Here is a 26,974-nt window from a genome sequence, read left to right as displayed (position 1 = left end):
TGCAGCCCAGAAATGGTGTTAGTCTTAACACCTCGCCCACAGCCCTTCACACTCAGGGCATAGTGGGCGAGGAAGAATGGGTCTTGCTGTGGGGGCCTGCTGATGTTTGGAATTGTTTTGTTTTATTTATTTATTTATACGATTTTATATAGCGCGGACTTTACCCGAAGGTGTCAGAGCGCTTCACACTAGGAACAGCAATAATACATGAGGAGAAAATTATAAGTGGACAAATTACAAAAGCAAACGTTAAGTTACATGAATCAAAAGTGACAATAGTGAGCAACCAAAATACAAGAGGAGCAAACGATACATTACAGGAAGAAAAAGAGATATGTGTGCAGGTTACAAAAGCGTACAAAATATAAGTAGAGGTATAATACTGCAATTAATGGCAGACACTCCAGCACAAGAACAAACGTTACGTAGGCAATGGTGGCACTTGTGCAAGTATCTAAAGCAAACAAAAGTGAGAGGTAGCAAACAGTGTGTTACAAGAGAAAAGTGACTTGTGCAAGTTACAAAAGGGTACCATACACAGGTACAAGGGTAATATTACAGTAAATGGTAAATACTCAAACTGCCAGAACACACTGGGAAGGCACTTCCCATGCACCAGCTTCACCTCAGCCTCCCCCCTGGCTACCTGGCTACCTTGGATGTCCCAGAAAGCTGTGTTTTGTGCTCCCCTGCCAGTACATTTTCCCAAGGCCTGGAGGGTTGATTAATTTACTAATTGCCGGGGGCTTACCTCTGTATATGTGCTCCTGAGCTGAAGGTCTGGGGAGGGCTGAGTAGGTTAGTAATAGCAGGGGCTTTGCTGCTTTTCAGGTGCTCCTGTGCTGGAGGGCTGGAATAATTTTGTGACAAAAAGGGGCCTTGCTATTTTTTTTAGTTGCTCAGCATGTAGGCCATTGTCACCTTGGCCCTGTGTTGTGTGCAAGAACAGTATCCTCCCACTTTCATTCCTTGTCTGTGCAAATGGTGTTTCATGAAAGGGCACGCCCCTTGAATGTGGGCCACGCCCCTTGAATATGGGCCACGCCTCTTAAATGTGGGCCACTTTTTAGGTCTCGCCTGTCGATGCGCATGCGCATCGAGCAAGCGAGACTATGGGGGCTTATCCACTCTTTGTCCAACTTGCAAGGAATCGTGGCGATTCCTTGCAGTGCCCGTGACTTTTAAGCTCAATGCGCATGCGCATTGAGCTTAAAAGCGCGTGCACATGCCCCCAGCCGCCTGCCTTGCCTACTCTCCCGCCCCCTCACTTCTTGATTGCACGGCCGCTAGGCCGTGCCTCCCCTACTCTCCTCCTCCTACTCTCCTCCCCTCGCCGTCTGTTCCCGCACTCCTCCCACACCCCCGCTCCGCCCCCTCCCCTGCCTGCCATGTTGCGTCGCATTTCTCCTCCCCCCTCCCCCCAGCCGCCTGCCTTGTTTATTTTATGTACTAGAACATCCCTATTATTTCTTAGGCCCCTATATAACTATTTGCTTCTATTTTTATTACCCAAGACTGTTTTCTGATCCCGCCGGTGCCCCACTGAACGCTCTTTTCCTTTTCAAACTTTTTTCATCTTGTTCACTTGATAAATACTAATAAACCCAGCATGGTCAAATCCGCATTGAAACAAAAAATACGATATGCTGGGTGGTAATCATTTCATTAGCATCGAAAGGGGGAGTCTGCCCCGCATACATTAAGATCTGTGTCCAGCAAATGATACAAAATAACCTGCAACTGGCGCAGTAAGTAGCTGAGCCCTCCCATGTAATTATTGCCTTTTAAAAGGCACAGCATGACACACGGAAAGAGTCGCAGCGAAAGGATGCGCGCAGAAGGGAAACGCTTGGTTATGAGGCGCTCCTCCCATCTCTAAATTTAAATGGTCTTCACTTTTGTTTCAGTGTCCTTCTCAGTCTGGCACCGGCGGATACAGAAGGCTTGTCACATTTTGACACACTTGTTGCCAGTGCAGCGCCTAAAGACTCAAGTACTGACAGTTAGAGATGAACAACGACACAACACTAAACGGAAACTGAGATGTCGTTGGGAATAGAAACCAAGGAAAGACCAGGATGTGCAGCCATCTTGGACGTTAATATTATACTTAAAAGGTTTTCTGCTGATGGAAGTATGAAAATGTGGCGGCCATCTTGGTCTTAGATTTATTGTATGTCGGTAACAATTTTTCTAAAGCAACACACGTTTATTGACCTTTTTGAAAGTAAAGCAAACCACTTATGTTACAAATTCAAAGATAGACAGTAAACAAAATAAAATATATTGATAGGAAATTATCTACGTAACATATATTTTAAAAGTAAACAAAATACGTAAAGCTAAGAGGGCTTTGACTTTTTAATTGGAAATTTGTTTGGTACGAGAGCGGCTGCCCCTGCCCGCCGTGTCGCATTTCTCCTCCCCCCTCCCCTTATCTGGCTTCCCTCCGTCTGTTCCCTCTCCCCGCTCCGCCCCCTCCCCTGCCCGCGCTGCCCTTTTAACCCCTGCAGGCCTTCCACCTCCACCCAGCTGCTGGAATGTGGGATGGCCTCTCCCTATTCTGTGCTATGCACGAGCAGTGGGTGGAGGTTTCCTGTTGACGACAAACTAAAGCAACACAAATAACCCTGCTACGAAAACCTGTGGCCTCGCATCCTTTTTTTTGCGCTGCTATTTTGAAAAACTGTTGTCACAAGTTAATTGATTCCTTGCTTTTTTTATTTTTATTAATTGTTGCTACGCCTAACTAGAAATACCCCCCCCCCCGATTAAAAAACAATCCTCATTCGTCCTTGTTTATTCAACAAAACATTCTGCATTTTTTATTTTTCGTGTTTCATTTCTCGACCATCGCCAGTTTTAAGTCTGGTCTGACACAGCAGCGGTCTCAAAGTCTTGTTACCAGCTCTTTAAAATATGCACAGGGGGCTTTACTTTTTACTCGGGGTGTAATGCTACCGTATTTTTGTCTTCCAAGAAGTATTTCTTAGAATGCGGGGCTGACTTGTATCTAAAGAAACACTCAATCCTCATGTATACCGTAAGCCTTTATTTTCTACTTTGTTCCGGCAGTAGCCAAACCAGTATGTCTGGATTTTAGTGCTACAAACGGCATTGGTACACGTGAAAGGCGCTTGTGAATGGCTGCATGCCAGGCAGCCATACCCCAGCAGAGCGTGCAGTCTATCGACGTGCAAGAGGGGCCCGTGGGGGGGTCTCCGAGGGCCGTCGGTCACGGGTCTCTTTCATGGCCGCTCATTTTAAAGTCCTCATGTGAAATGTGCTTTTGCAACGACCGGCTCAAACAAACCCGTCTTTCCGAATCACCATGCTGCTGGTGTCTGGACTCGGACAGGCTTGAAGTCTTTGCCGTTTGGAGGTGTGGCTACCAGTTGAATGTTTGACATCCCAGTGAATGACCCTGGGGCACGCCCCCTTATTCCTTTAAACGTGCCCTTCAGACATCTCACATAATCTTGGCACAGGCCTAGTCTTCCTGTCATTCTCGCTCGTTCCATTTCTCCTCCCCCCTCCCCTTATCTGCCTTCCCTCCTCGAGGTTCTCTGACGCCCCGCACCCTTCACTTTCCGGCCCACTGCTTGTGCTCTCGTCAGTCACTCTTTGCCGGCCTGTGTATGCCAGGCATGCCTCTGCTCTTTGGTAGCCTCGCTGGGCCCCTCTATGCCCGAGCTTCCTCCATTCCTTCCGTATCGCTGCCTGTCCTGCCCCCCCACCCCTTCGTCCCTCCCTGAGCCCCCCCTCCCTCCCAGCAGAGCCCCTAACCTTTGCACCCCGCAGCTGATGCGCCCTCCCTATTCTCCTTGTCTTACCAATTCCTTTACTCTGCCGACCCCTTTTTCCTACCACTTACCCCTTACGCCGGGTCTTCTGTGGCTGCCTGCGTTGGTGCCCCATCCCCCCAATCCCTTTGGCGCCCTTTCCTTCTACCACAGTTTCTCTTTTGCACCCTGCTATCACCCCGAGCCCAACCACCCGTACATTTCACTGGGACCGCTCTTAATAACATTCTATGCCTTAATCGCTCCATTTACTGGTCGCCTCTGCTGGGAGCCCCCACCAGCTCCGTACTCACAAATATATGCCTAATCCCTCCAGTATACCTTGCGTGCCTCTTCACCAACCAGTGACCTCCAACAATATGATGTTGCTACACATGTAATATCCGCCTCGTCCTTCCCTTTAAACAGTAACTTTCACAATTACTTGCCACCCAGCGATGTCCTTGCCTGCGTGCAGCACAAGACCCCTTGCCCCTACTCCGCCCATCACCAACCCACAAGCTAGCCTAGGACCGACCCCCACGGTCCCGGGCCAGTGAAGCCAGCACCAAGAACCCCAGCTGCCCCCCCTATCCTCCGATACCCCTTGCTGTGCTTCTCTCCCCTGCTGCACTCTCCTGCTCTCTAGAGATGTGGCCTAACGACCAGAGCTGCCATCTAAGTCACGTAAATACAAAACATGTTGCATTCCAAATGCTATAGGTGTCACATTCGCGAAAGTTATAACTATTGGCATTGTAAATGACAAAGATATCAATTTAGCTATTTTAAAAACTAACAAATAAATAAAATATTTGTCATTTACAAGACCAATAGCTCCAACTTTTCTAATGCGAGACCTATTGCATATTTGCAAATACCGATTTTTGCAAGGGTGCAGGGGGTGTCACTTTGACACCCTCTGGCACCCCGATTTAAGGCATGTGTGACATGTGGCACACAGACATGCCCCAAGGGCATGTCCGTCTGTCACATGCCATAGGTGTGCATGCACACATGTGCATGCACACCTGAAATCAGTATTTTGCCATCCAATTGGATTGGGTGGTAAAATACCGATTCGGTAAGGCCTGTGGGACTCAGAAGAGTCCCACCTACATTTCAAAATTACCGAATCGGTAAAAATACTGATTCGGTATTTTACCAATTCGGTAAATTTACAGATTCGGTAAATTTACCGAATCGGTAAAAAAGGGCCCCTACATCTCAAATGACCATTTACCGGTCGGTAAATGGACACCTACATCTGGCCCATAGTCCTTGCTTACAAGAAGCAAGGATGGCAGTAAAAGAGTCATAGTTACTGCCAGCTTTCCTACTCGTAAGCACCGACTAAGTACAAAGTGTGTGTTTACGCACCTTTTGCAGGTTTTTAAAACCGATAAATAAAAGGCATTGTCATTTACAATGCCAATACTTCAAACTCTTGTTAATTTATAGAAACATCCCATCAAAACAGTTATTTTTCATCCAATCACGAAAGCCTTTGTATACATAGAGGTCAGACAACACACACTGCCCTGGTGCAAATTGCAAACAGTGCTACTGACCACGAAGGGCTGGATTACAGTGTGCTCGATTATAACTTTGTACAAAATGCGCCTGTGCTAAAAAGCTTCAGCCTATTTTACATACTTACACATTCTTAAGTCATGCCCTGGTTTGAAAATTATCATCTGAATGTCAAAGTTCGACTGTTTTAAGAAATTCACAGAAAAAACAGTGGTCTTCAGGTATAAAATAGCAATTTCAAAGACGTTTTAGGTTTGCCAACTATGGCCCTGCTTTTTTTGCATCCGAATGTGTAACACACCTTTGTAATTTAGCGCACGAAGGGCCGAATATACTATTATGTGCACTGAAAGGCGTTGTAATGTACTAATCTGTGTCTTTGGTGTAGAGTAAGAAAAGAGGCAGCCAGCAGAACAGATGTGTAGAATCTAGAATCGGAAGGAGCCACAGAGAAGACAAGCAGAGAGAGAGAAAACAAGTGTAATCAGGTAGAGTGAAAATCACATTGCACCAGACAGAGGCATTTAAGGGCATATTATCAAGAGCGGGGCTAAAATTATCGCCGCTTTAGTGGCGCAGTGATAATGGGCTTGATAATAGGCCCTTGAGAATTCCAATAGAAGTCCATGTTCACACAAGAACATGGGCTTCTATTGGAATCTCAAGGTCATATTATCAAGCCCATTATCACCACTTTAGCGGCAGTTTCCTGCTGCTAAAGTGGCGATAATTTTAACGCCGTTCTTGATAATATGCCCCTCGGTTTTCTATTTGGCGTGGGACAGGTAGGCAACGAAAATTAACAAGAGTGGGATTGACATGAGTATGGTGTGTAAAGTTTAGGTTGACCCGAGCTACAGATGCAGGAAAGACAAGCATCAGAAGGAGCAGGAAGTCTGAGATAGAGTTACAATAGTCCAGACTGGTAAGTGAGCTTTAGTACATACTGTAGATCCATTGGTGATGCCAGATGTTATCAGACAGTATCTCTTAGATGGCTAGTCAAGCAGTGTCAGCTTAAGGATTTGGGGGGCCCTGGGCAAGAAATATTTTAGGGGGGCCTCTTCGGAACAACTTTCAATTTTATTACCCATTTTTTGATAATTCAAGCAATGTTGGCTAACAATATTGAAGTATAATTTAATATTTAAGCATCAAAAATACACAGAACTGAGCTAAAGTGTAAATGTACTTTCCCAGGGGGCCCCCTGGAATGTGGGGGCCTGGGAAATTTCCATGCCTTAAAACGTCTCTACTTCTGGTAACCGGAACCCTCAGGGGACATGTGACACCACTTTATACCCTCATCACTGGCAAATACGGACAGGTGCACCTGTGCCTTCGAACAGCCTTATCTCCGAAACTCTGGGCTTTTACCGATGGATGAAACAGTTCCAGATTCGGGGGTAAGCAGCCTCCTGCAAAAACTAGGGTAGAAGGGAAAATGCATGTGTCACTTTATGGAGGCGATTGTGGTGATCTAGGCTCACACAAGGTCGGAGTGGTACACGGAGGGCCATGGAGAATAAAGCTCACAATTTTCACATGTGCATTAAGTCCCTAACCCTTTGAAATCACACTCATCCTTAGCTCCTTTTCGACAATTTTGCTCCAGGCACTTGTGGCTCCAAGGCAGGACCATCTTCACGGTAAGGTGTGGCAGTAGTAATGGTGAGTGTGTGGGTTTTTTCATAAGATGGTTGCTAGCTCCTCTCCCAGCGGTACATATGCATATGTCTGTCCCTCTGCACTAACGAATCAGCCGCCACAAACCGTTACTATTCTCGTAGCTGGTATATAGGAAGTTTTCGCCCTCCACTATAGTTTATTGCAAAAATGGTCGGTACTCTCTGACACGCATCTTTGTTCTCTGGGGGGGGGAACGTAGCCGAGGGGGAGGGCGGGTTACAAAATAGCCAGGAAAATGAACAAGCATTGAAGATGCAATGTCTCACCTTTGATTAAGCTAAAGCCATTTGCTTTGCTAATGGTATTGTATACTAGCTTTGCATTATTTTGTGTATATTTGTGATATGTGCATATATTTGCATATATTTGCCCTCCCCTCGCCCCTTTTGTCTGCCTCATGCTAACGTAATCCTCACTATACAAAATGAACACACATACTATTTGTCTATTCATTCACCTCCCAAATCTGAAACACTGCTCTTTTCCTACTAACGCTATGCTTTAAACTACTGCACAGCTAACAAAACAATTCTAACTACATACAACTACAACATATCACAAATTTACACTAAATAATGCAAAGCTAGAATACAATACCATTAGAAAAGTAAATGGATGTAACTTAATCAAAGGCGAGACCTATTGCATTTTCAATACTTGTGTTTTTAGGTATGGGCGCCGTGCTTTATATCATCACAGCTTGTTTTTGTAGTTTTAGATAGTGTGAACCAGACCCAAACAACACATTCATTATTTGGTAGGCATGTGGAGATTAAGTGATTTGCCCAGAATCACCGGCTGTTGACCCGACGCCGAGGCTCGTTTTTTAAAATCATTTGCATGGCGCCCGCTTCACATTACTTTTCTCTGCACGGGCGCCGTGCTTTATATTACTATCAACGCGAAAGTACAGCATGACATGAAGCAATAATCTTAGACAGTCGTCCTGTCCGCATTACAGAAAAACTAATAATTAGCGCCAACGGCGAGGTTCGTTTTTTTTAATGCACGGGCGCGTGCTTTATATTAACATTAATGTGAAAGCACAGGATAACATGAAGCAATTCTCTTACACAGCCATCCAGCCCGCATTACGGACACACTAATAAATAGCGGCAACGCCGTTTAAAAAAAAACAACATTTTTTATAGGTACAGGCGCCCTGCTTTTATTAATATTAATGCGAAAGCGCAGTATGACATGAAGCAATCCTCCAAGACCGCTGAAAATGTTACCTTTCAGACAAGGCCGATACACACATCCTAAAGTTATCGAGGATTGTGGACGGACTGCAGTCTGCCGAGCTTGAGCTGTGTGGCACCTCCCTCTCTCCTCCCACAGCCATCACAGCGAACGCGCAACTCTCATTACATTCCTGAGGCCATGGTGGAAGTTTACAGACGTCAGCATGATCTGGTTAAAGGCGAACACTCCGCCGAATTCTCTGCATAATGGGATGAAGGTTTGGGGATGACGGCATTAGCTCTTTCCTGCTCGTTGTGGTGAGCAAGAGCGTGCTGACCAGCTACAGGTGAGGTTCGGGAATGTTGCACAACATTAGAAGTGTAGCCAGCACTGTACTTTGAGCTCCTATTGGGAAAGTTGAGCGCCTGCATCATGTGTTGCTTGCCTGGAAGCATAATACTCTGTACCCCGAGCATCACTACTGACAGCACAGAGCCATTCTTTGCCATTTGCTTTGCTATACAATACCATTAGCAAAGCAAATGGCTTTAACTTAATCAAAGGCGAGACCTATTGCATTTCCAATGCTTGTTATTCTATGCGAGTGTCCACTGTAAAAAACTTTTCTGCCGCCATTCACGGCGAGGGAGAGAGGCCACGCCCACTTTGAGGCCACGCCCACCCGCCGCCCACGGTATATAAACGCTGCTATCAGCGCCCCTCACCAGAATCTCGAAGCTCCTGAGGCGGAAGCCGGGAGACTAGCAAGCACTTTTTAAAAATATTGTATTTCTGTGTCACGCCTAATTCTTTGCATTTTAAAACCTTCACTCACCCGTCTACCACCACTGGAGCGGGCCCAGAAGCGCCGAAACAGCGACCCCTTCGCTGCAACTTTAAAACCAGCAAACAAACTTTTCTGCCGCCATTCACGGCGAGGGAGAGAGGCCACGCCCACTTTGAGGCCACGCCCACCCGCCCCTTTCCCACACATCAAAGATGTGCAGTTACCGGACGCGCAGCGGACGGGCGCAGCGGGCGCGCCGTCAGCGCGCCGAAGGCGCGCCAAAGGCAAGCCCGTCTGGGCCCGTCCGGGCCCAGACGGCCCTAGGACCTGTCACTATGCCCGATTCACAGCCCCTCCTATCCTACCCCCCGGATACCCTTCGTCTCTGGAACACAAAGAAAAACCCACTGTGTGAATTCATCCTGAAGGATGACACCACGTTCACAGGATGCCCCCTCTGCGACACCCCTGAAACCACGAAATTTAGCAACACGCTTCGACTGGGCCTATTGAACTGCAGGTCGCTAGTAAAGCACTCACATGAGGTAAACCTCCTCACCCTAACCCTTTCGCTAGACGCCCTATTCCTGACCGAAACATGGCTGACCCCCAACAACGGCTCAGATTTGGTTAATGCAACCCCCCCAGGCTACCAAATCTGCTGCCTTAACAGACCAGTTGGAAGAGGTGGCGGGCTCGCCATTCTCTATAAAGACCATTTTAGCTGCAGGATAACCGACGGTACGGTCAAGGACTGCGAAAATTGTAATTTCTCCCTTCAGATCTCGCCTACCACTTCACTATCGGGTCTTCTGGTATACCGACCACCAGGCTCAATAGGTGATTTCTCGAACACCTTGATGGATCACATCCTGCTAAAAACAATAGCAACGCCTAACTTTCTTCTCCTAGGGGATTTGAACCTACACTTCCTAGATCCGGCAGACCACACCGCCGCGAATCTTCTAGCAGACCTCGCGTCAGCTGACCTCCAGCTCCTGAACTCGAAACCCACTCACGAGAAAGGTCATCTCCTAGACCCAGTCTTCACCAACATCAGGAATTTCCAAACCCAAGACCCCTCCCCCCTCCCATGGACCGACCACTTCCTGGTCCCAATGCACTGGGCCTATCAACCCGCCTCGGTCCCCAAACAGAAAACTAAGATTTGAACCCGACGCTGGCACAAGTTAAATCCAGAAAAATGGGAAGCGAAGCTCAGGGATTCTGATGGCCCCCTCTCAGCTGACCCTAACACCGCTGATAGGGAATTTAACAGCTGGCTCACCAACCCCCTAGATAACCTCATTCCATTAACACACTCTCTTAAACACGTAAAGAGGATCAATCACGCTCCCTGGTACACCCCGGCCTTGAACATTCTTAGGAAAGAGTGCAAAAAGACGGAACGAACATGGAGAAAAAATAAAACAGCGACGGATAAAAACGCCTATCAATCTGCCATGAAGGCGTATAAACAAGCCCTCCATAGCGCTAAAAGCTCGTTCTTTGAGGTAAGAATACAAAATTCCTCGTGCTCTGCTAAAGAGACTTTTTCCATACTTAAAGAGCTTCTCCATGTCCCAGCCCCCCCGCAGACACCCTTAGACCCCAAAGCAGCCGAGGAGAAATGTGTGAACCTGGCCAATTTCTTCGATAGCAAAATCAAGAAAATCCTATCCTCCCTACCTGCTACTAATCAGGCCACCCCTGGAATCGCTAAGAAGTGTACCCTCACGTCTGGCAATCCCATGGACAAACCTGAATCCCCTTGTTTAACCGCATTCGGACCAGTCTCAGAAGAAGAAGTGGCAACCACTCTAGCAGCCACGAAAAGCGGAGCCCCTAGTGACTCAGTCCCCATACGGTTCACGAAAAACATAGCACGAACCATCACAGCTAGACTCACGGCCCTCATTAACACCTCTTTTTCCCAAGGAATGGTCCCACAAAGCTGGAAGGAGGCCGTTGTTAAAGGTCTGCTGAAGAAGCCGTCACTAGACCCCACGGACTTATCCAATTATCGACCCATCTCGCTCCTCCCCTGGATAGGTAAGGTCGCAGAGAAGCTCGCAAACAAAAAATTGTCCCACTTCCTGGAAACAAACCACTGCCTAAAGAACTCCCAAACAGGTTTCAGACCAGGTCAGGGCACAGACACCGCCCTCCTGGCGGCAGTAGAAAAAGCGAGGGAAATCATGGATACAGGAGGATCAGTGGCAGTGGTCCTCCTGGACCTCAGCGCAGCATTCGACACTGTCAGCCACCAGGTCCTAGTCCAGCGCCTAGAGAGCACTGGCGTACAAGACAGTGCGCTGAGATGGCTCACATCCTTTCTCTCCCGACGCTCCTTCCAAGTCTGGGAAGGATAAAGCCGGTCTCCCGCAATCCCCCTCCGGTGTGGAGTGCCTCAGGGCTCCTCACTGAGCCCCACACTTTTTAACGTGTATATGGCCCCACTGGAGGAGCTGGTCGCCCCTTTCGGAGTCACGATCGTCAGCTACGCTGACGACACTCAGCTGGTGGTGACCCTCTCCCACCCCAAGCTACAGCCCTCCAACCTGCAAGACTGCCTGTCCACCGTCCATCAATGGATGGGCGATTCTGACCTAAAGCTTAACGGGTCAAAGACAGAGATCTTGCTGCTCGGACACAAAACCCCGAGTCTCCCTCCTAACATCTGGCCCGCATGTATGGGTGACCCCCCCTCCCCTAAGACAGAGGTTAAGAGTCTGGGAGTGTGGCTAGAGACAGACCTCACTTTCCGGACACAGGCCAGGAAAACAGCAGGCATCTGCTATGGGCTCCTGAGATCTTGTAGAAAAGTGCTCCCCCTACTGCCATTCCAGTCCCGTCTTCTGCTAATTCAAGGTTTAGTGCTAGCAAGGCTGGATTACAGTAATGCCATTTACCTCGGGGCGCCAGAAGCCACCTTGCAAACACTACAAAAAACCCAAAATGCCGCAGCCCGCTTGCTCACAAACACCCCAGCAAGAACTTCGGCCAAGCCTGCCCTGAAAAAACTTCACTGGCTCCCCGTGAGGGAAAGAGTCGTTTTCAAGGCCCTCTGTCTGGCACACAAGGTCCTGAACAACGCGGGTCCCCCCATTCTGAGCTCCTGGATCACTCCATACAGACCGTCGAGAGCGCTTCGGTCCGAACAGGGAAACCTCATTGTTGTCCCCAGGGTGAAGAAAACCCGCATAGGCGGCCGCAGATTCTCGGTGAACACGGCCAGAAAATGGAACGCTCTACCCTCGAACCTCAGAGCTGAACCAAACCTCCTTCGATTTAGAAAGTCCCTCAAAACCCTCCTTTTCCCCTGATTTTTCTTCCATTTCCCTGTGCCCCCCCGTTAGGAGTTCGAGGTTTTAGCGCTGGGATACTCAAGGGTGACTACGCGCTCTACAAAAACCAAAAATAAATAAATAAATAATAAATAAAAATAATCGGACAGGGCTGTGTCTATGTTTAAATATATGGACAGGATTGGGAAGGCTTAAATAGACTTGGAGGGTGGGGGTATCGCATGGCTTCACTATGAAGAGTTCAGGGCTAAGCCTTGTGAGAAACTTAAGTGGCACCCAAGGCAAAACATTTGTGGGGACCACCATGGTTGGTAACCAAATCTCACAATTAAGATAAAAAGGTACGTTGGTGATAAAAAACAAAATATATAGCGCTGCCAACTGGATGGATGTGTTCGTTCTTTTAAAAATGCCAAGGTCAGGACTCCAAGAAGCATGGAACCTGGGGAAAAAAACCCTGTCTGCCCTTACTTTGTCACGGTCCTGTGTACAATAGCTATCACCGACCCAAGCAAAAAACATGGTGTGCCTGCCAAATACACCACACAATGCATCAGGAACTCAACTGCACTTTTGAGGAGAAGCAAGCATGCAAAGGTTCTAGGAGCTGCACTTCAAAACAAGCATTGTCAAAGCCAATAGGTCTTCCCTATGCAAGAGCTATTCTGCTTTTACCGCCCTCCACTAGGACCCGATCCCTTAATCTGCTCCAGTTTTCATTTAGTTCTTTTTTAAAGTGCTGTTGCCTTTGGCAGTAGGCCTCACAGACAAGACCTACTGGCTTTGCCAATGTTTATTATAATCATCACTTACAACAAATTCAGTGCATTGCAATCTATCGCTTGAACTCTTCATGGTCGCCCACTACAGGTTATCCTTTGCATAGGCACAAAGACAGGTTACATCTATACTGTATTATTTTGCAGCTTGTGTAACACGGAATGCACCAAACAAAGTTTACCCTGGAAGACATTACAGTATTTTTACTAAGGGCATTGCTTCTAAATATGGGTTGATGACCCATTGGTAAACATTTATAACACACATCTTTCTTCTTATAAGTAATTTTACGTGAGTAACATACATGTTAATGAAGAGATTCAGTCTTAAGAAAAAGAAAAACTCACTGTGCACTTATTTTGTAGTGGTTCTAATGAAAGTACTGCAGGAAGTTGGCTCTGTAAATGGTACACCACTAGGTGGTTATACCTTGCACAGAGTCTAGAGATTCCCCCAGAAGTGTACAGGGTTCAATACAAACCCAAGTTGCTCTATTATTGGTAGTGTGGTCGAGCAGACTTATGCCTAGCACAGAGGCGTGTATGACATGTATTACACACACATGACCAATAACTGATACACAACTCAAAAAGAAGATCTTCTCCAATTTTAAACAAAAATAAGCTTTGTTTGTTGTTTATTTTAAGGCCAATATCTTCGCAAAAAGGGAAGTACATTTTTAAATAAAAATATTTTTCAGTTTCAAAAGTTGACAGTGCCATTTTCAAGAGTTTAATGTTATCCTATGGACGAAAACAATAATGAGGTTATACAAGTAAGCATATAACTTACAGTTCCAGTCTTCAGGATCAAAGATCAGCAAGGGGCAAAGGTCACATAAGCACCAAAACTGCACAACCTGCGGAACAGGATGGGCCGGGTGCAGAGTCAAAATCGGGGTTTGGCCCAATACGTTTCAATGGAGACGGGTGGGTGCTCGAAGCCACACGGCTTGCAGGTAGGTAAATCGATTGCAAGGGTTTTGCTTTTGGGGTAAACACAAGCACAAGGGTGGGGGAACTAAGCAACACAGCCAGTGGCACAGGGGAGGCCGGATGCAGGGTGCAACTTCAGCATTGGGGGCCCAATGCTTTTCAATACAGAACTTGCTTCAGATAAACAGGCTGCAGGCATCGCACCGGAGGTTGCAGGAGGGAGACTATGAGAAAGTGCCCTCTTTCTGCATGGAATGCCCAAATATTTTGCTGAATTGCTGATGTTCTTTGACTGAGGGTGCCCTGGGCTCCTGCTAATCAGGTACCCAGAGCCTATGTTCCTTCCCTAAAATTGCATTGAAGCCTGAACAAATTGGCATCTCTGGTCACATGTCAGCCTCTGGCAAATGGTACCACAATTACCCAGGGCACTGTGATCAGAGAATGCCTCTAAGGGCTGCAGCACTTATTGTGCCACCCTTAGAGGACTTGCACCCTGACACACCCACACTGCCTTTGCAGGCTGCATGTTTCAATGCAGAACAATGTGAAGAGTCAGCATGGCACACATCTCTGTGTGCCATGCCCACAAACCACTGCCCAGGCATAGATCAGTTACCCCTCTGGCAGGGTGCACTATACCAGTGGTGAGGGTTTAGGTGCATGAGCCCTGTACCCCTACAGTGCCCAAGTCCATTCTTGGGCATTGTAAGTGCAGTGCTGCCATTAAGAGTATATGGTGCTGGGAGTTTGTCATTACGAACTCCACAACACCTTACTGGCTACACTGAAGACTGGGAAGTTTGGTATCAAACTTCTCAGCACATTATGCCCACACTGATGCCAGTGTGGGATTTAAAGTAAAATGCACACCAGAGGGCATCTTAGAGATGCCCCCTGAAACTCGACCAACTACTAGTGACCCAACTGAGCGGCTGCTTAGGCTGCCACCAACAGACATGTTTCTGGACTCCTAGGTCGAGAGCCTGCTGCTCACGGGGGCCTGAAACAATGCACATCCTGGGATGAGGTGCCAAGCCTCCTCCCCCAGGATAGACAGGGTTCACGAAGGGGAAGCTTTAAAGGCATGCCACCTTTGTGAGCCTCTCCAGACCATTTGCTGCTTTCAGCAACTGGTCCCCACTGGTTCTACTTTGGGCGGGAGAACCGGTGGGAAAAACAAGTGAGGGAAAGAGGTGTGCCCACCTCTGCCAACTCCACCCCTCACGTGGGGGAGGCGAGGTGAAGCACAACCTCGAGTCCCCCCATCTTGAGGATGGGGCGCCCAGCCAATCAGGGACAGGCTCCTGCCCCCCACCCACTGGAGAGGGGCAGAATAGGGGGTGTACCCACCCCAGGAAAGGGACCCATTGGTCCCTTCCCTTTACCTACCTATAACCCCCTTAAATTTAGTATTTAGGGGGCACTCTGAACCTTGCTACCTCAGATCCAGAAACGACAAGAAGAAAAGAAGGAGAAGGACCGAACAGCCGTGCAGCCAGCTAACAAGTGGAAGACGCCCACTGACTTGTCCCTAGCCCTACAGGCCTGTCTCCCCTTGAACCTGCTCCTGCGAAATCCCGGTGTGCCTGCAGCCAGTAACCTCAAAAACCCCGGAGGACCTGCCTACCTGCCGTCCCTTCCAAAGACTGCTTCTCCTATGAACACCGGATTTGTTCAACTGCAACCTCTGGCAGCAGCCGGAGACCGTAAATCCAGCCCACTCTGCCACAGCCGAACCCGGCCCAAACTCGAGTGGAAAAACATCACGAGGAAGTCACCCCAGCGATCCTGACCCGAGATCCCGCAACCCCTAGCCTGCCTCAAGCCTCCAGCCGACGCCTGCAGCCTAAATCCAGAAAGCCCCCCTGACCGCAACCCAGAGCTTGTAAGAAGATACGACCCCAAAAGGCACCCCTGCACCCGACGCCCCACGGCCTTGTGGGCCCAAACCAACTGTGCCAAACCAATCCTCAACTTCCCATCTTCCCTCTCGAAGTGGTGGTCACACCCAGAAGTCCTTCATCTCCCTGCCTGCTATGCATTTACAAACCGGAGGTTGTCCATAGAAAAAATCAGGGCACCCGATGGTTAAACAGCACTCTGCACCCGGCCGAGTGCTGTTTCGACGTCGAGCCGCTGAGGGTGCACCTTTTGAGCTACTTTGTTTCCCCATTTGCCCTGACCTAAACCCTAGGAACTTACCTCCCACAACCCAGTGGCCTGCTTGCAAGTAGCCACAAACCGGAGGCCCCCTATCCCCAATTGGTTAACATTGGGCCTCAACACTCTGCACCCGGACGCCCTAGTGCCGCTGAGGGTGCAACAAGAGTGCATCACTGACCCTGGGGGACCCCTGAGTCTAACCCCAGAACCATAACTCCCCCAGTCAATAACTTACCTGTGAACCGATTACTTGATTTTCCTCTATAGGATAACATTGACAATGTTCTTCCAAAAAGTTTCCAAGTGTGGAGTTTTGAAATCTAAAAATATTCTTTAAAAATCGCACGAATAACCAAAACGTATTTACTTACCTGTTGGCAGGAAATTTCCCAGTGCTGAATCTAGGTATCCAGCACTGAGTTAGAAAAGTAACGTAAAAAGTAACTTACCTGTTATTTACTGAACAAGCCTATTCATTTCAATGTACTGTATTTGCTAAGTGTTGCAACCTACTGCATCCCTTGTAAAAAAAAAGTACAAGTTCTATTGCATTTTCAAACTATTCTTAAATCAGCAACGTATTACTGTAAAGTATTTAATGCTTACCTGTGCCAGGCTTGCTTGGTTCTAAATATAAAACAACAGTATAATTTTTATACAAAAACAATTGGCCCAGAGCTCAGTTCTTGAGTGTGTGAATTATTTTGCTGACTGAGTGTGTACATCAAATGCTTAACACGGTCCTCTGATACTGCCTTACTGCTCAACCACTCTACCACAAATAGAGAGTAAGGTTCTATCTAACTTTAACCTCTGCCTACCTCTGGGGTCAACTTGACTCTATGCACACTATACCTCATTTTGGTGTAGTATATATAGAGCCAGTTTCCTACAGAGACCAACGACAGCACAGGTAAGTAGACATATAGGGGGCTGTAAGGGCACTGTCAATTCAGCTCACCAAGGCTCAGGGGCTTCGGTGCTGGGGTGCCTTTATATGTCATAGTCTACTTATCGTAGCAGGTCATGGTCAGGGGAAGCCTCTGGATTCTGGCTGCAGGCATCCTTGTGGCGTCTAGGAGGGGTCAGCCAATGCTAGACTTGAGGTGAGGATCGCTGGTGAACCTTTTCTGGGTCGGTGGTCCAACTGGACATGGGCTGGATGCATCGGGTGCACAGTGTGACGCACTCGTGGATCCTGAGGGCACTAGAGTCCTTTGTGTTGGTTTCTTGGTGGCAGAATCGCTGGCCTCCGGAGTTCTGTTTTATTTTTTCAAAGTTCAGGCAGTCTTTCTCAAGTTTCTGGAAGTCGCTGGCTGCAGAACAGGCGTCTTCTCGCAGGGTCTTTGAAGCTGGAGACAGGCTGGTAGGGTTGGGGACATGTCAGTCGTCGTCTTCAGGCTTCGCTGCATTGCGTCTTCTTGTTCCTTCTTCTTAGGTCACAGGTAACTAGTTTCAAGGTCTGAGGGAGCTCCTAAATACTAGGGTTAGGGGCGTTTTAAGAGAGTAACAGGTAGGACCAATGGGCACCTCTCCTCGGGTGACTACACCCTTTATTATGTCACCCTCATGTGAGAGGGGGCATAGTCCTAGCCCTGATTGGAAGAGTCCCCTCATCTTCAAGATGGAGGAGATTGAAAAGTGTGCTTAACTTCACCTCCTCCACCTGAGGGGTGGAGTTGGCAGAGGTGGCCACACCTCCTAGTCTTTCTAAGTTTTCCCGCCCAAAAGGGGGGTGTAAACCAGGGCCTGCCATCTGCTGCTAGCAGCAGAGGCTGTGGGGTTGCATTACAATGGTGGCAGGCCTTTGAAGCTACCCCTTCGAGCACTGGATCCATCCTGGGGGAGGAGGTGTGACACCTATGCCCATGATGTCCATTGGTTCTGGTACAAAAGAGCAGAGGCTCTAAACCCAGGGGTCCAGAAACATGTCTGGTGGTAGCAGGCAGCCTAAAGCCAGTCTGTAGCCACACCAGAGTTGGTATATTTTCAGGAAGTACCTCTGAGGTGACCTCTGAGTACATAGTTCAATAAATCTCACACTGGCAACAGTGTGGGTTTATTGAAAGGAGTAGTTAGGTACCAAACACTCCCGGGTTCAGTGAAGCCATCATGGTACTGTGGAACTCGAATTGTCAAGTTTCCAGTCCATGTACTCTCTATGGCTTCCCTGGCACTTACAATATTAAGGAAGATACGCTAATACTGTAGTGGCATATCTGCTCATGCAGATATGCCCACACCTGTGATATAGCGCACCCTGCCTGAGGGCTAGTAAGGCCTGCTAGATGGGTTATTTACCTATATCTTGGGCAGTGCTAGTTGGCATAACACACAGGAAGTGCCATGTCGACCTTGTTATTTTTGTCTGCACCAGGCCATGCATGCTGCTGTGGCAGTCTGCATGGCCTAGGTGAGGGGTCCCTAGGGACCCTCTTCAGTCCCAATGTAGGTACCCATGTACCTTTACCAGTGACTTACAGGGTGCCTGAATGCCTAACTGTGGATCAGGTTTAGGGAAAGAATACTGGTAGTGAGAACATAGGCAGCAGGGACCCAGTACTCTACATTAGAAATTGTATCAAAAGCCAGGCAAAAAGTGTGTGTGTAGGGCGGTACTGCAAAAGAGCCCCATTTTCTCACGAGTACCAAATGATTTGTATCTAGCTTAACCCCGAATTTCAAATTATAAAAATCCGAGAAATGTATTTACTGAATTTCTTAACATACAGTAAAACTTGTATGAAATGTGTCTGGTCTGTCCTTTGCCTTGATGCAACTTTTCTGCAACATGGGTCGTCGTAGCAAGTGTCCATACAAACCTCTGTGCAAATAGCTATATCATACCTGCCAATTTGAAGAATAGTCTCACCATGGGAGGAAGGGGTGGGGTCTTGAAGGGGGCGGGCCTCGGGCTGAGAAGTACCTACGAGACACTTTTGAACCCCAACCCTAAATCCCCTCCTCCCAAAACAAACAAAAAAACAAGCTTGCTGAGGCTGCTGCAGAAGTCCTGGGGTGTTTTCACACCCCTTAATGGACGTCGGCAGTTCCAAGCCTCGGAAAATCTGGGAAACCACTACTTACAGTGGTTTTAGCTCTTTTCCCTGCCACCGTGTGATTTGGACTCCTCAATGGGTGACAGTGTGATGGGAGCCGATATAGTGTGTCACGCGGTGGCACCGTGTGAGTTGGTGGGTATGCTACATCATGGCCAAAACTGGCGTAGTTATAGTTTTTTACGTTCTTTCTTAGTCATTTACACGTGAGTGGAAATCAGGTGTAAATTCCACCTGCACCCCACCGTAAATGTTTGTATTGTGGCATCTGTGCCAGTTACTTATACTCATATGTAAATAGGCCATTGTTTATTAGGCCAGTAGCGTGGGTGCTTCCTGAGCCTGCCATTTGCATTTGTTGGTCCTTTTGTTGATTCGTTGCGTTTCATGCCACTGGTATCCTCTTTTATGCAAACACTGGCTCGGCATGTAATGGCTTGCCTTGCATACAGATTGCATGTCTATATCCACTGTGGTGCTCGATCCTTCGTCGTCTTCAGATTTAACATAAATCTGAATTTTCAAAGTATACGAGGGGGGGGGGGGGCAACGACCTCAGCCCTCTTCAAGCCTTGCAGAGGCTCTCAAATGGGGGTAAGCTTCCATATGGGCCAGTACGCTGTGGGGTTTTGGCACCTTGAAGTTGAGGAAGTGAGAGAAGGTGCTGACCCCTGGCTGGCTAGAATGGTCGCTGACCCAAAACTCGCTCGAACCCAAACACAGAGAAGAATTGTGGCCCCGGTGACTGACACCCTTTCCGTTGTGATTTAGAGGCCTGTGATACTGCACAGACAACAAGACCATGGTGAAAATGAAACGAGGCCTATGTATTGTTTATTTGGTATTGCAGTGCTCTTGTCCCCTTAAAACATGTGGTCTGCTGGCTAAGCTACTGACTTGGGGGCCTGGGTTTGAATCCCATCCGAAGCAGCTGACTAAAAATTATGAGAATCTGATCATATCCCCTGTGCCTATAAATGTAAATATGTGAAACCTATAAAAATTCAAAGACGTAAATTACCACTTGATGTATGAGGTATTGCATCGTCTCCCAACACTTCACATAATGAACAGCACTGGCTGTGGCCTACATCCACACACTTCATAAGGCCCTAAACATTGTTTTTTATTGGCGTATATAGAGTTTTCAGAAGAAAATATTCTATTTCACCTAAAGAATGGAATATCCTTGCACACTTCCTGTCACCAAGGCAGGTTGTTGGTGCTCTAGCTATTGCAAAGCATTATTTCTATAGTGCTTTACTACCCTTTGACGAGGTATCAAAGCACCCTCCCAGTTGCTCGCACAAGTATCTAGTCAGCAGAACGTGCATGGAGAAGGATGTTGATAGAAATGTCAAATACGTATGCTATATTTTTGTATACCGCCATGGCCCCACGGAATGTGCCCTGCACTTGGCATCAGTGCTTTAAATGGGCCTGTACTGTCCGGCACGGAGTACCACCATTTCTTTAATTTAAAATGGAGAGTACCTATCTCAGCACTGCTGCAACCCACTTAATGGGAGAGCACCAGGACTTCTCGGGAGCAAAGAGGTAATCTAAATTGTGAGTACCCTCACTTTTATATTTACATTTAATGCATTGATTAGCACAAAAGTGAGCAGAAGCTTTAAACGCACTGAGTGGGAAGCAAGAGGAATGTGAAGGATAGTTTCAAATGCTGAATGAATATATAAACAAGTCTAACTTATTGTCCAAGAGTCCCCAGCATGGTTCTGGGAAGAGCCTGGTCTTTATGCGTTTTGCTTTCTCTGAGGTGCAAGTGCGGATGAAGGTACAGGGTTAAGGTTGTCAAGGTTTCTTCACATTACGCTCCTGTTGTGCCTCCTTTCGAGTGCAAACGACCACTGGACATCCTAGCTAGGACTTACCTATCAGTATGCCTTCACTGGTGCTAAAAAGCTGCACCATTCATCGTGGCTAAGCATCTTGCTCCTCGCACAACCATATTTCGCAGGAAACATTAGCTCAACTACGCAACACCTGCACACGCACACACACCATGATCCCCAAGATATATGACTGGCAAATGATACAGCCCCAACAATATGGACACGTCAAACAACAGGACCATTTACACATCTGGAACAAAATAAACAGCGATGGAGGTGTTGCACACACCCACACACAAATTAGACCACAAATATCCACGTCAGGATCGGAAAAGCCCTATCCATTGCACTAACACTTACTAACCATTGCTAGACATAGATCAAGCGCACTGAACTGGTCTATATGATTGCTGTTTGTTGGGTGGCACTGAACTGTTTAATGAGTTTTTATGTTATATGTTGTTTAGTTAGGTTTTGGATGATCCATGATATTTATTTCTGTCCTGTGCACATTCTAAATAAAAACAATGACTTCAGACCACCTGATTCTGGTCAATGTGAATTCACCGAAAGATACAGAAAGGTTTTCAAAAGCATTGGAGTACCATGAAGATATCAGATGTTCGCATTGCATGGCTAAACTGCTCAAACATAGCATTGAATTTGCCCTGACAAGTGCCCCTTAAGTACTGCAACTACGGATGGGCTACTCTTTGCACCATTGTTGGTTATTTGTCTTCGTTTGGCTGCTCTCTACAGCAGCTCTATTTTCAAAGCAGACACCTCAGTACACTGTCAACATATGCTACAAAGTAAACACATTGTACAAACACGGAAGGGGCAGTGCCTTACCTGAGAGCTATTCACTGGAAAGGAAGAGAGTTTTGGAACATCCATGATCTTCACGTCAAACATGGCCCCGTTTAGTATAACCGAGGGCCTGTAGACGTCCTGAGAAATGGTTGGGCTGTAGGCTTCACTGAAGTCGTGGTGCACGAACTGTCGGATGATGGCAGTCTTGCCCACCCCGGGGGCACCCAGCACTGCCACCTTTAGTGTCTCCACCATGTCCATCGATGGTGCATTTAAGAGCTCCTCGCCCCGCCCACGGGGAGCCAGGAGAACCTCCAGTCAGAGGAGCGTGGGCACCATGTTTAGTTAATTGTCTCCAGGAGGACAGGGCTTCCCCTTCCAACATGCAAAAGCAGACCTCTGGAGACCGCCTTGATATGACTGTTCCCATTGGAAGCACAAGCAGTGCTTGAAAGTATCCTGAGATAGTGAGATCCTCTTCAACTAACAATTAATTTAAAAATCAGTTTAAGATGCGCAAAATCACCCTGCAAAACAAAAATCCTTGGACCACGAATAAAAAGAATAATTTCGTAACAGAAAATTGTCCAATGTTAATTCAGCAAACCCCGGGTTTGAAACAAGGTGACGTAAAGAATGGCAAGTTTTAGGTTAGAAGCCAACCTTTTCATCTTTGTGTTAAATGCCAAGCTCCACACCAAATGACACGTCTCATGTCAAATTCCAAGTTCCCCATCAAATGATGTGTCAACCACCAAGCTTCAAGACAAATGTCCAGCATCACCTCTTCATATCAAATACAAAGCTTCATATCTTCTTATCAAATTCCCCGCTTCACCTCTTTTTAGCAAATGCTAAGATTCTCATGCTTGTATCAATTTCAAACCTTCAAATGCCAGTCTCCGCGTCAGGCTTCAGGCAAAATGTCAAGTCTTATATCCTCATATCAAATTCCCAGTTTCAGGTCTTCATATGAATTTCTAAACTTCAAATCAAAAGCCAAGCTTCATTACAACCACTTCAGGGATTTTGACATTTCTAATGTTAAAAGTAATCCAGTGAAGCTCATGGGATTTGCGTTATATTTGGGTTTCAGGGACATCTTCTCAACTACCAATCATTGATCGTTTGGACAAAGTAATATCTCCCATGGCTTCAATCCTCGCACCAGGTCAGCTCCCAGACTGTGGTGACCTTGAGTATATTGCAGATGAGGTGTCTCAGGAAGGCATATTCGTGGGTCTTTGTCTCAGCGGAAGACTTTGTAAGTGTGAAGCATTCGGGACTTCTTAATCAGGCTGGCAGGAGTCTGAATTCCATACACCAGCATGCCCCACAACCACAAGCCACGAGAGGGAAGTCACTCCGGTTGGGTTTGCAGGTGCAGCGGCCTAGTAAGCAGTTGCTTCATGCAGGGCATAGCCTTCGGCTACTATCAGACCACCGGGAACTTTTGGTTCCGTCTAAAACAGCGAGGACTCCATCAGCGGAGCCCGCAGGACCAGCGCTGGAAGCTGGCATCCAGCTCTGTGCCACTTCAACGCACCAAGCAAAAGCACAAAATAAAATAAAAATATCAGGAAAAGGTAAAAAGGCTTCTTATCGTGGACATCCAGCTGCAGGCGCCCGGTGTCCCAGGGGGGTCAGTCAGTAGGTGGTGCCCACCACCTGCCGCGAGCTGGGAGCAGAAGGAACTCTGCAGTGTGAAGCCTCCAGTGCAGATGCAGGCTCGTCCGCCCCCTCAGATAGCACTAAGCCATCGGCAACCGTGTCCGTGGAGAGGAGGGGCACAGATGTGGAGCTCCCGGGGTTGATAACCAATCAGCTTCAAGGGGTCAGGGGCCTCCAGCACCCTGGCGCGTACGTTCCCCTTGTCCTGGAGTCCCAGTCCAGCTGCAGCTTCATCAACTCGGATTCCACGCAGCCTGCCCTCTACTCTCCCTTTCTTCATCTCCCTTTCGTACCCTTGCTTCTTCCTCCTGCTCTCGCTTACTCCTCCTTCCCTCACCGCTTCGTCCTTCTCGTCTCCTCTGCCTTCTCTCACCTCCTCTTTATTACCACGCCTCCTTTTTTGGCTACCGCACGCCCCCTTTCCGCTCTTTTTTCCCCCTTACTTCAATTCTATTCACTCCCTTCACTCCTTCTTCTTTCCCACATCTCCTTCCCCTTCTTTCAACTCCTTTCCCATCCTTCGCCTCCTGCGTCTTCTCTCCTATTTCTTTCCTTCATCTAGTCCTCTTTCCCTCGCCTCTGTTCCCTTGCCTTCCTTAGGCTCCGCCCGCCGCCTCGTTCACTCAGCTCAGAGCCTCGGACGGTCCGTGGCGCGGGCTTCCCCCGCAGGGTCCGAGCTCCCGGTGCAGGAATGTTTGAGCAGCGCCGTGCTCAGAATACCAATGCGATGCTGCGTGCTCGGTGCAGAGGTCAGCCTCGCGGGGAAGGTTCCGCTGCTCCTGGTGCAGGCTCCGCCCCGGGAGGCACGAGACGCCGCTCGCCACAAGGGCTTGATTTTCACGAGCATATTACTACAATCTGCTTTATTGAGCCTTGGGTGACTCCCCCTTCCAGTCGTCTGCAGTCTAAATTACAAGGGAGACCCAGGACAACCGACAGTACGGGAAAGCATAGCTTCAAGTACAGTACGGCGCGTGGGAATAAAAACAAAAGAGCGCATTTTGTGATGGAGCGTTTCTTGCCGCAGGCGTTGTACTATTTTTGCAGTTTTATATAACATGGTCATGGCCTGAAAGCACCAGAGTGTGTCACAGCAGTAGCATGATACAAGACTACAGCAAGTAACAGTTACAATAATTACGTTCAGGCATATTGCGGGATATAATGCAAAAACTATCTACAAATGCGGTAATTGACACTATGAGGTAGTCGGTTCACAATAAAAAAAAAGTGCCTCCTGCTGTAACCAGTGCACATGACAGACACGCAGTGCAGACAAGAATAGACTTTTGCTGCAGTGTGCCATCAAACGCAGCCTGTAATGCAATAAGGGTGCTTCTTGTTGCCTCGGAAGTAGCCAGATATGATGAAATTATTGTAAATAAATTATGCACATAAGTACTTTTATGACTTTATAACAGCTATGCATATTTGAAAAACAGAATTGGCCCACATTTTTACTAGTTATTAGCACTCAAGTTTGCGCAATGCAAACGGCAGCACCAATCAAATTTTGTGCACATAAAGATTTTTTTGTAGGTGAAAAGTGGACAAGAGCAACTGCCCCAAATGTCAAGTGCAAACCTCTGATAATCAATGCAAAGGGGGACATAATGAGGCAGGAACAGCGCAAGCACCCTTAGAATTCCAAGCAAAGCAGGGTCAAGAAAAGTAGCATGACTGGCTTTGCTTGAAATCCTAGTAGCCAAAGAAACCGGGCATAAATAATGGGTAACTGGAATATCATATGAAATTTCAACATGTGTAGAGAAGTGCCTTTTTTGTACGGTCACCCTCTTTACTTTTTGCCCTAATGCAGATAGTGGACTCTGAAAGTACACTGGAGCCTGCTTGACCAGGCCCCAGTGTCGGTGTGCTCGCCCTAAAACTGATATGTGGGAATTGGTAACCCCTCTTATAAATCCCTAGTATATGGTACCATTAGTACCCAGGACATGGGTTTTAAATGGGGTCCCAGGGACTGAAGCACTGTTTGTGCCACCCTTAGTCAATCACGGCCGGCATGACCCGCGGGTGGGGGCTGTGATGGCAGCGTTGTGATTGGCTAGGACGCCGTCCGTACAGGCGTCTATGGGGAGGCTGTTTTCTCCATGCAAGCTGCACAACAGCCTACATGGAGAAAACAGAGAGTGCTATGACTAGTTTGGTCGGCCCTGGGGCCGAACAAACAGTCAGCGCCTAAAACATTGGGCCAGCCACTTCTCCCCGACCACCCCCCGCCCCCAACAAGGCATACCCTTCTTCTGCTTTCTCGCAGTGCTCCGACACCCATGTGAAGGAGCCGCCCCAAGTAAACTACTGCCAGCAGGCCTGCCATTGCAGACTGCAGGAGCATTTTAAACTGCACAAGCTCGACCTTGACCTTACCATATGTTGCAAAGTCAATGCATTATTTTTAATATATGCCAGTGAAGACCCAGGTTTTAGAACCCAGCGGCGCCAGGGGCTCGCCCAATGTCTTCGAGTTCACCTGTCTTAGAATACAGAGACACGGGATACTTCTCGGTGACGTTAAAGATCAAATTTATTGGTTGCAACCAGGAACAGAGGTCTACGAAGCACGACACGGGTGGTTCGCCAGAGACTGTACTGTACAATTTCGCATTGCGAGACATCATCTTTTATGCCAAAATCACATTCCTGACTAGCACCAATTATTTACAAACTGTCCAATCACAAATGACATTGCAAAAGGTATCACATAACGACAAGCCCACTTTTCAGTTGTCCAGCCCACCATCAATTACACGGGAAGGCCCAACATTTTTGCTCGAACAGGCCGGACAAACCCATAATAAAAGACCTCAACCCAAACCATAAATAGGCCATAAAAGAAGGAACAGAAACAGACGAGAAGCAAGATAGAAGGGTGTGTGCATGTACCATAAACTCAGCAATGTCCTGCTCTTTGATCTCTATCTTGACCAGCTGCCGAACAAGGAACTGGCTCAACAAGTTTAGCTTCGGGCAATGGAGTTAGTTTGCTCAGGTCACACAGAAGTCAACTAAAGATGTACGTGTCCCAAGGATTCGTTCGGCCGTAGTCATCGGCCTATGTGAGGGCAACCACAAAATGGCTGCCGTACACAAAATGGAACCCGAAGGTTCAGAACAAAATCCCTAATTTCATGGTGAATCTATCACTCGAACATGACGAAAACACTCGTACATACCGCACTCGTCATTTGCGGTCCGCTGTTACCAAAATCGTCACGACACGACAACCTTTATGAAACGGGTTCAGAATCACAGAACCTCAGACCCTCCTTTTGCCCTTACATAGGCAATCACCTAAACTCACGTCAGTCTGAATCCAGGTCTATATTCATCAGATCATCAAGATGTCGCTGTAGCATCATCCTATTACTTAGTAGGTCTCTCTGGACAGG

General features: G+C 47.6%; 1 protein-coding gene across 3 annotated transcripts in view; it reads right to left on the bottom strand.

The window, feature by feature from the left end:
• The window catches only part of RASL10A (RAS like family 10 member A), a 166,825-nt gene extending 142,782 nt beyond the window's left edge, over positions 1 to 24,043 (bottom strand). For 2 of the 3 annotated variants that reach the window (XR_015300898.1, XM_086943237.1), the window contains exon 1: positions 21,933 to 24,043. Coding sequence is in view for 2 of the 3 variants with exons in the window: in XM_086943237.1 (XP_086799363.1) it covers positions 21,933 to 22,154 (222 nt within the window). In the remaining variant the exon portion in view is untranslated. The remainder of the gene's footprint in view (positions 1 to 21,932) is intronic. The other variant, XM_086943238.1, reaches the window with a different exon arrangement.
• Between the last annotated feature and the right edge of the window lie 2,931 nt (positions 24,044 to 26,974).

This window comes from Lissotriton vulgaris, chromosome 11, assembly GCF_964263255.1.
Source record: "Lissotriton vulgaris chromosome 11, aLisVul1.2, whole genome shotgun sequence".
Lineage (NCBI taxonomy): Eukaryota > Metazoa > Chordata > Amphibia > Caudata > Salamandridae > Lissotriton > Lissotriton vulgaris.
Note: the sequence above shows the minus strand (reverse complement) of the source record. Positions and strands in the feature narration are given on the sequence as shown.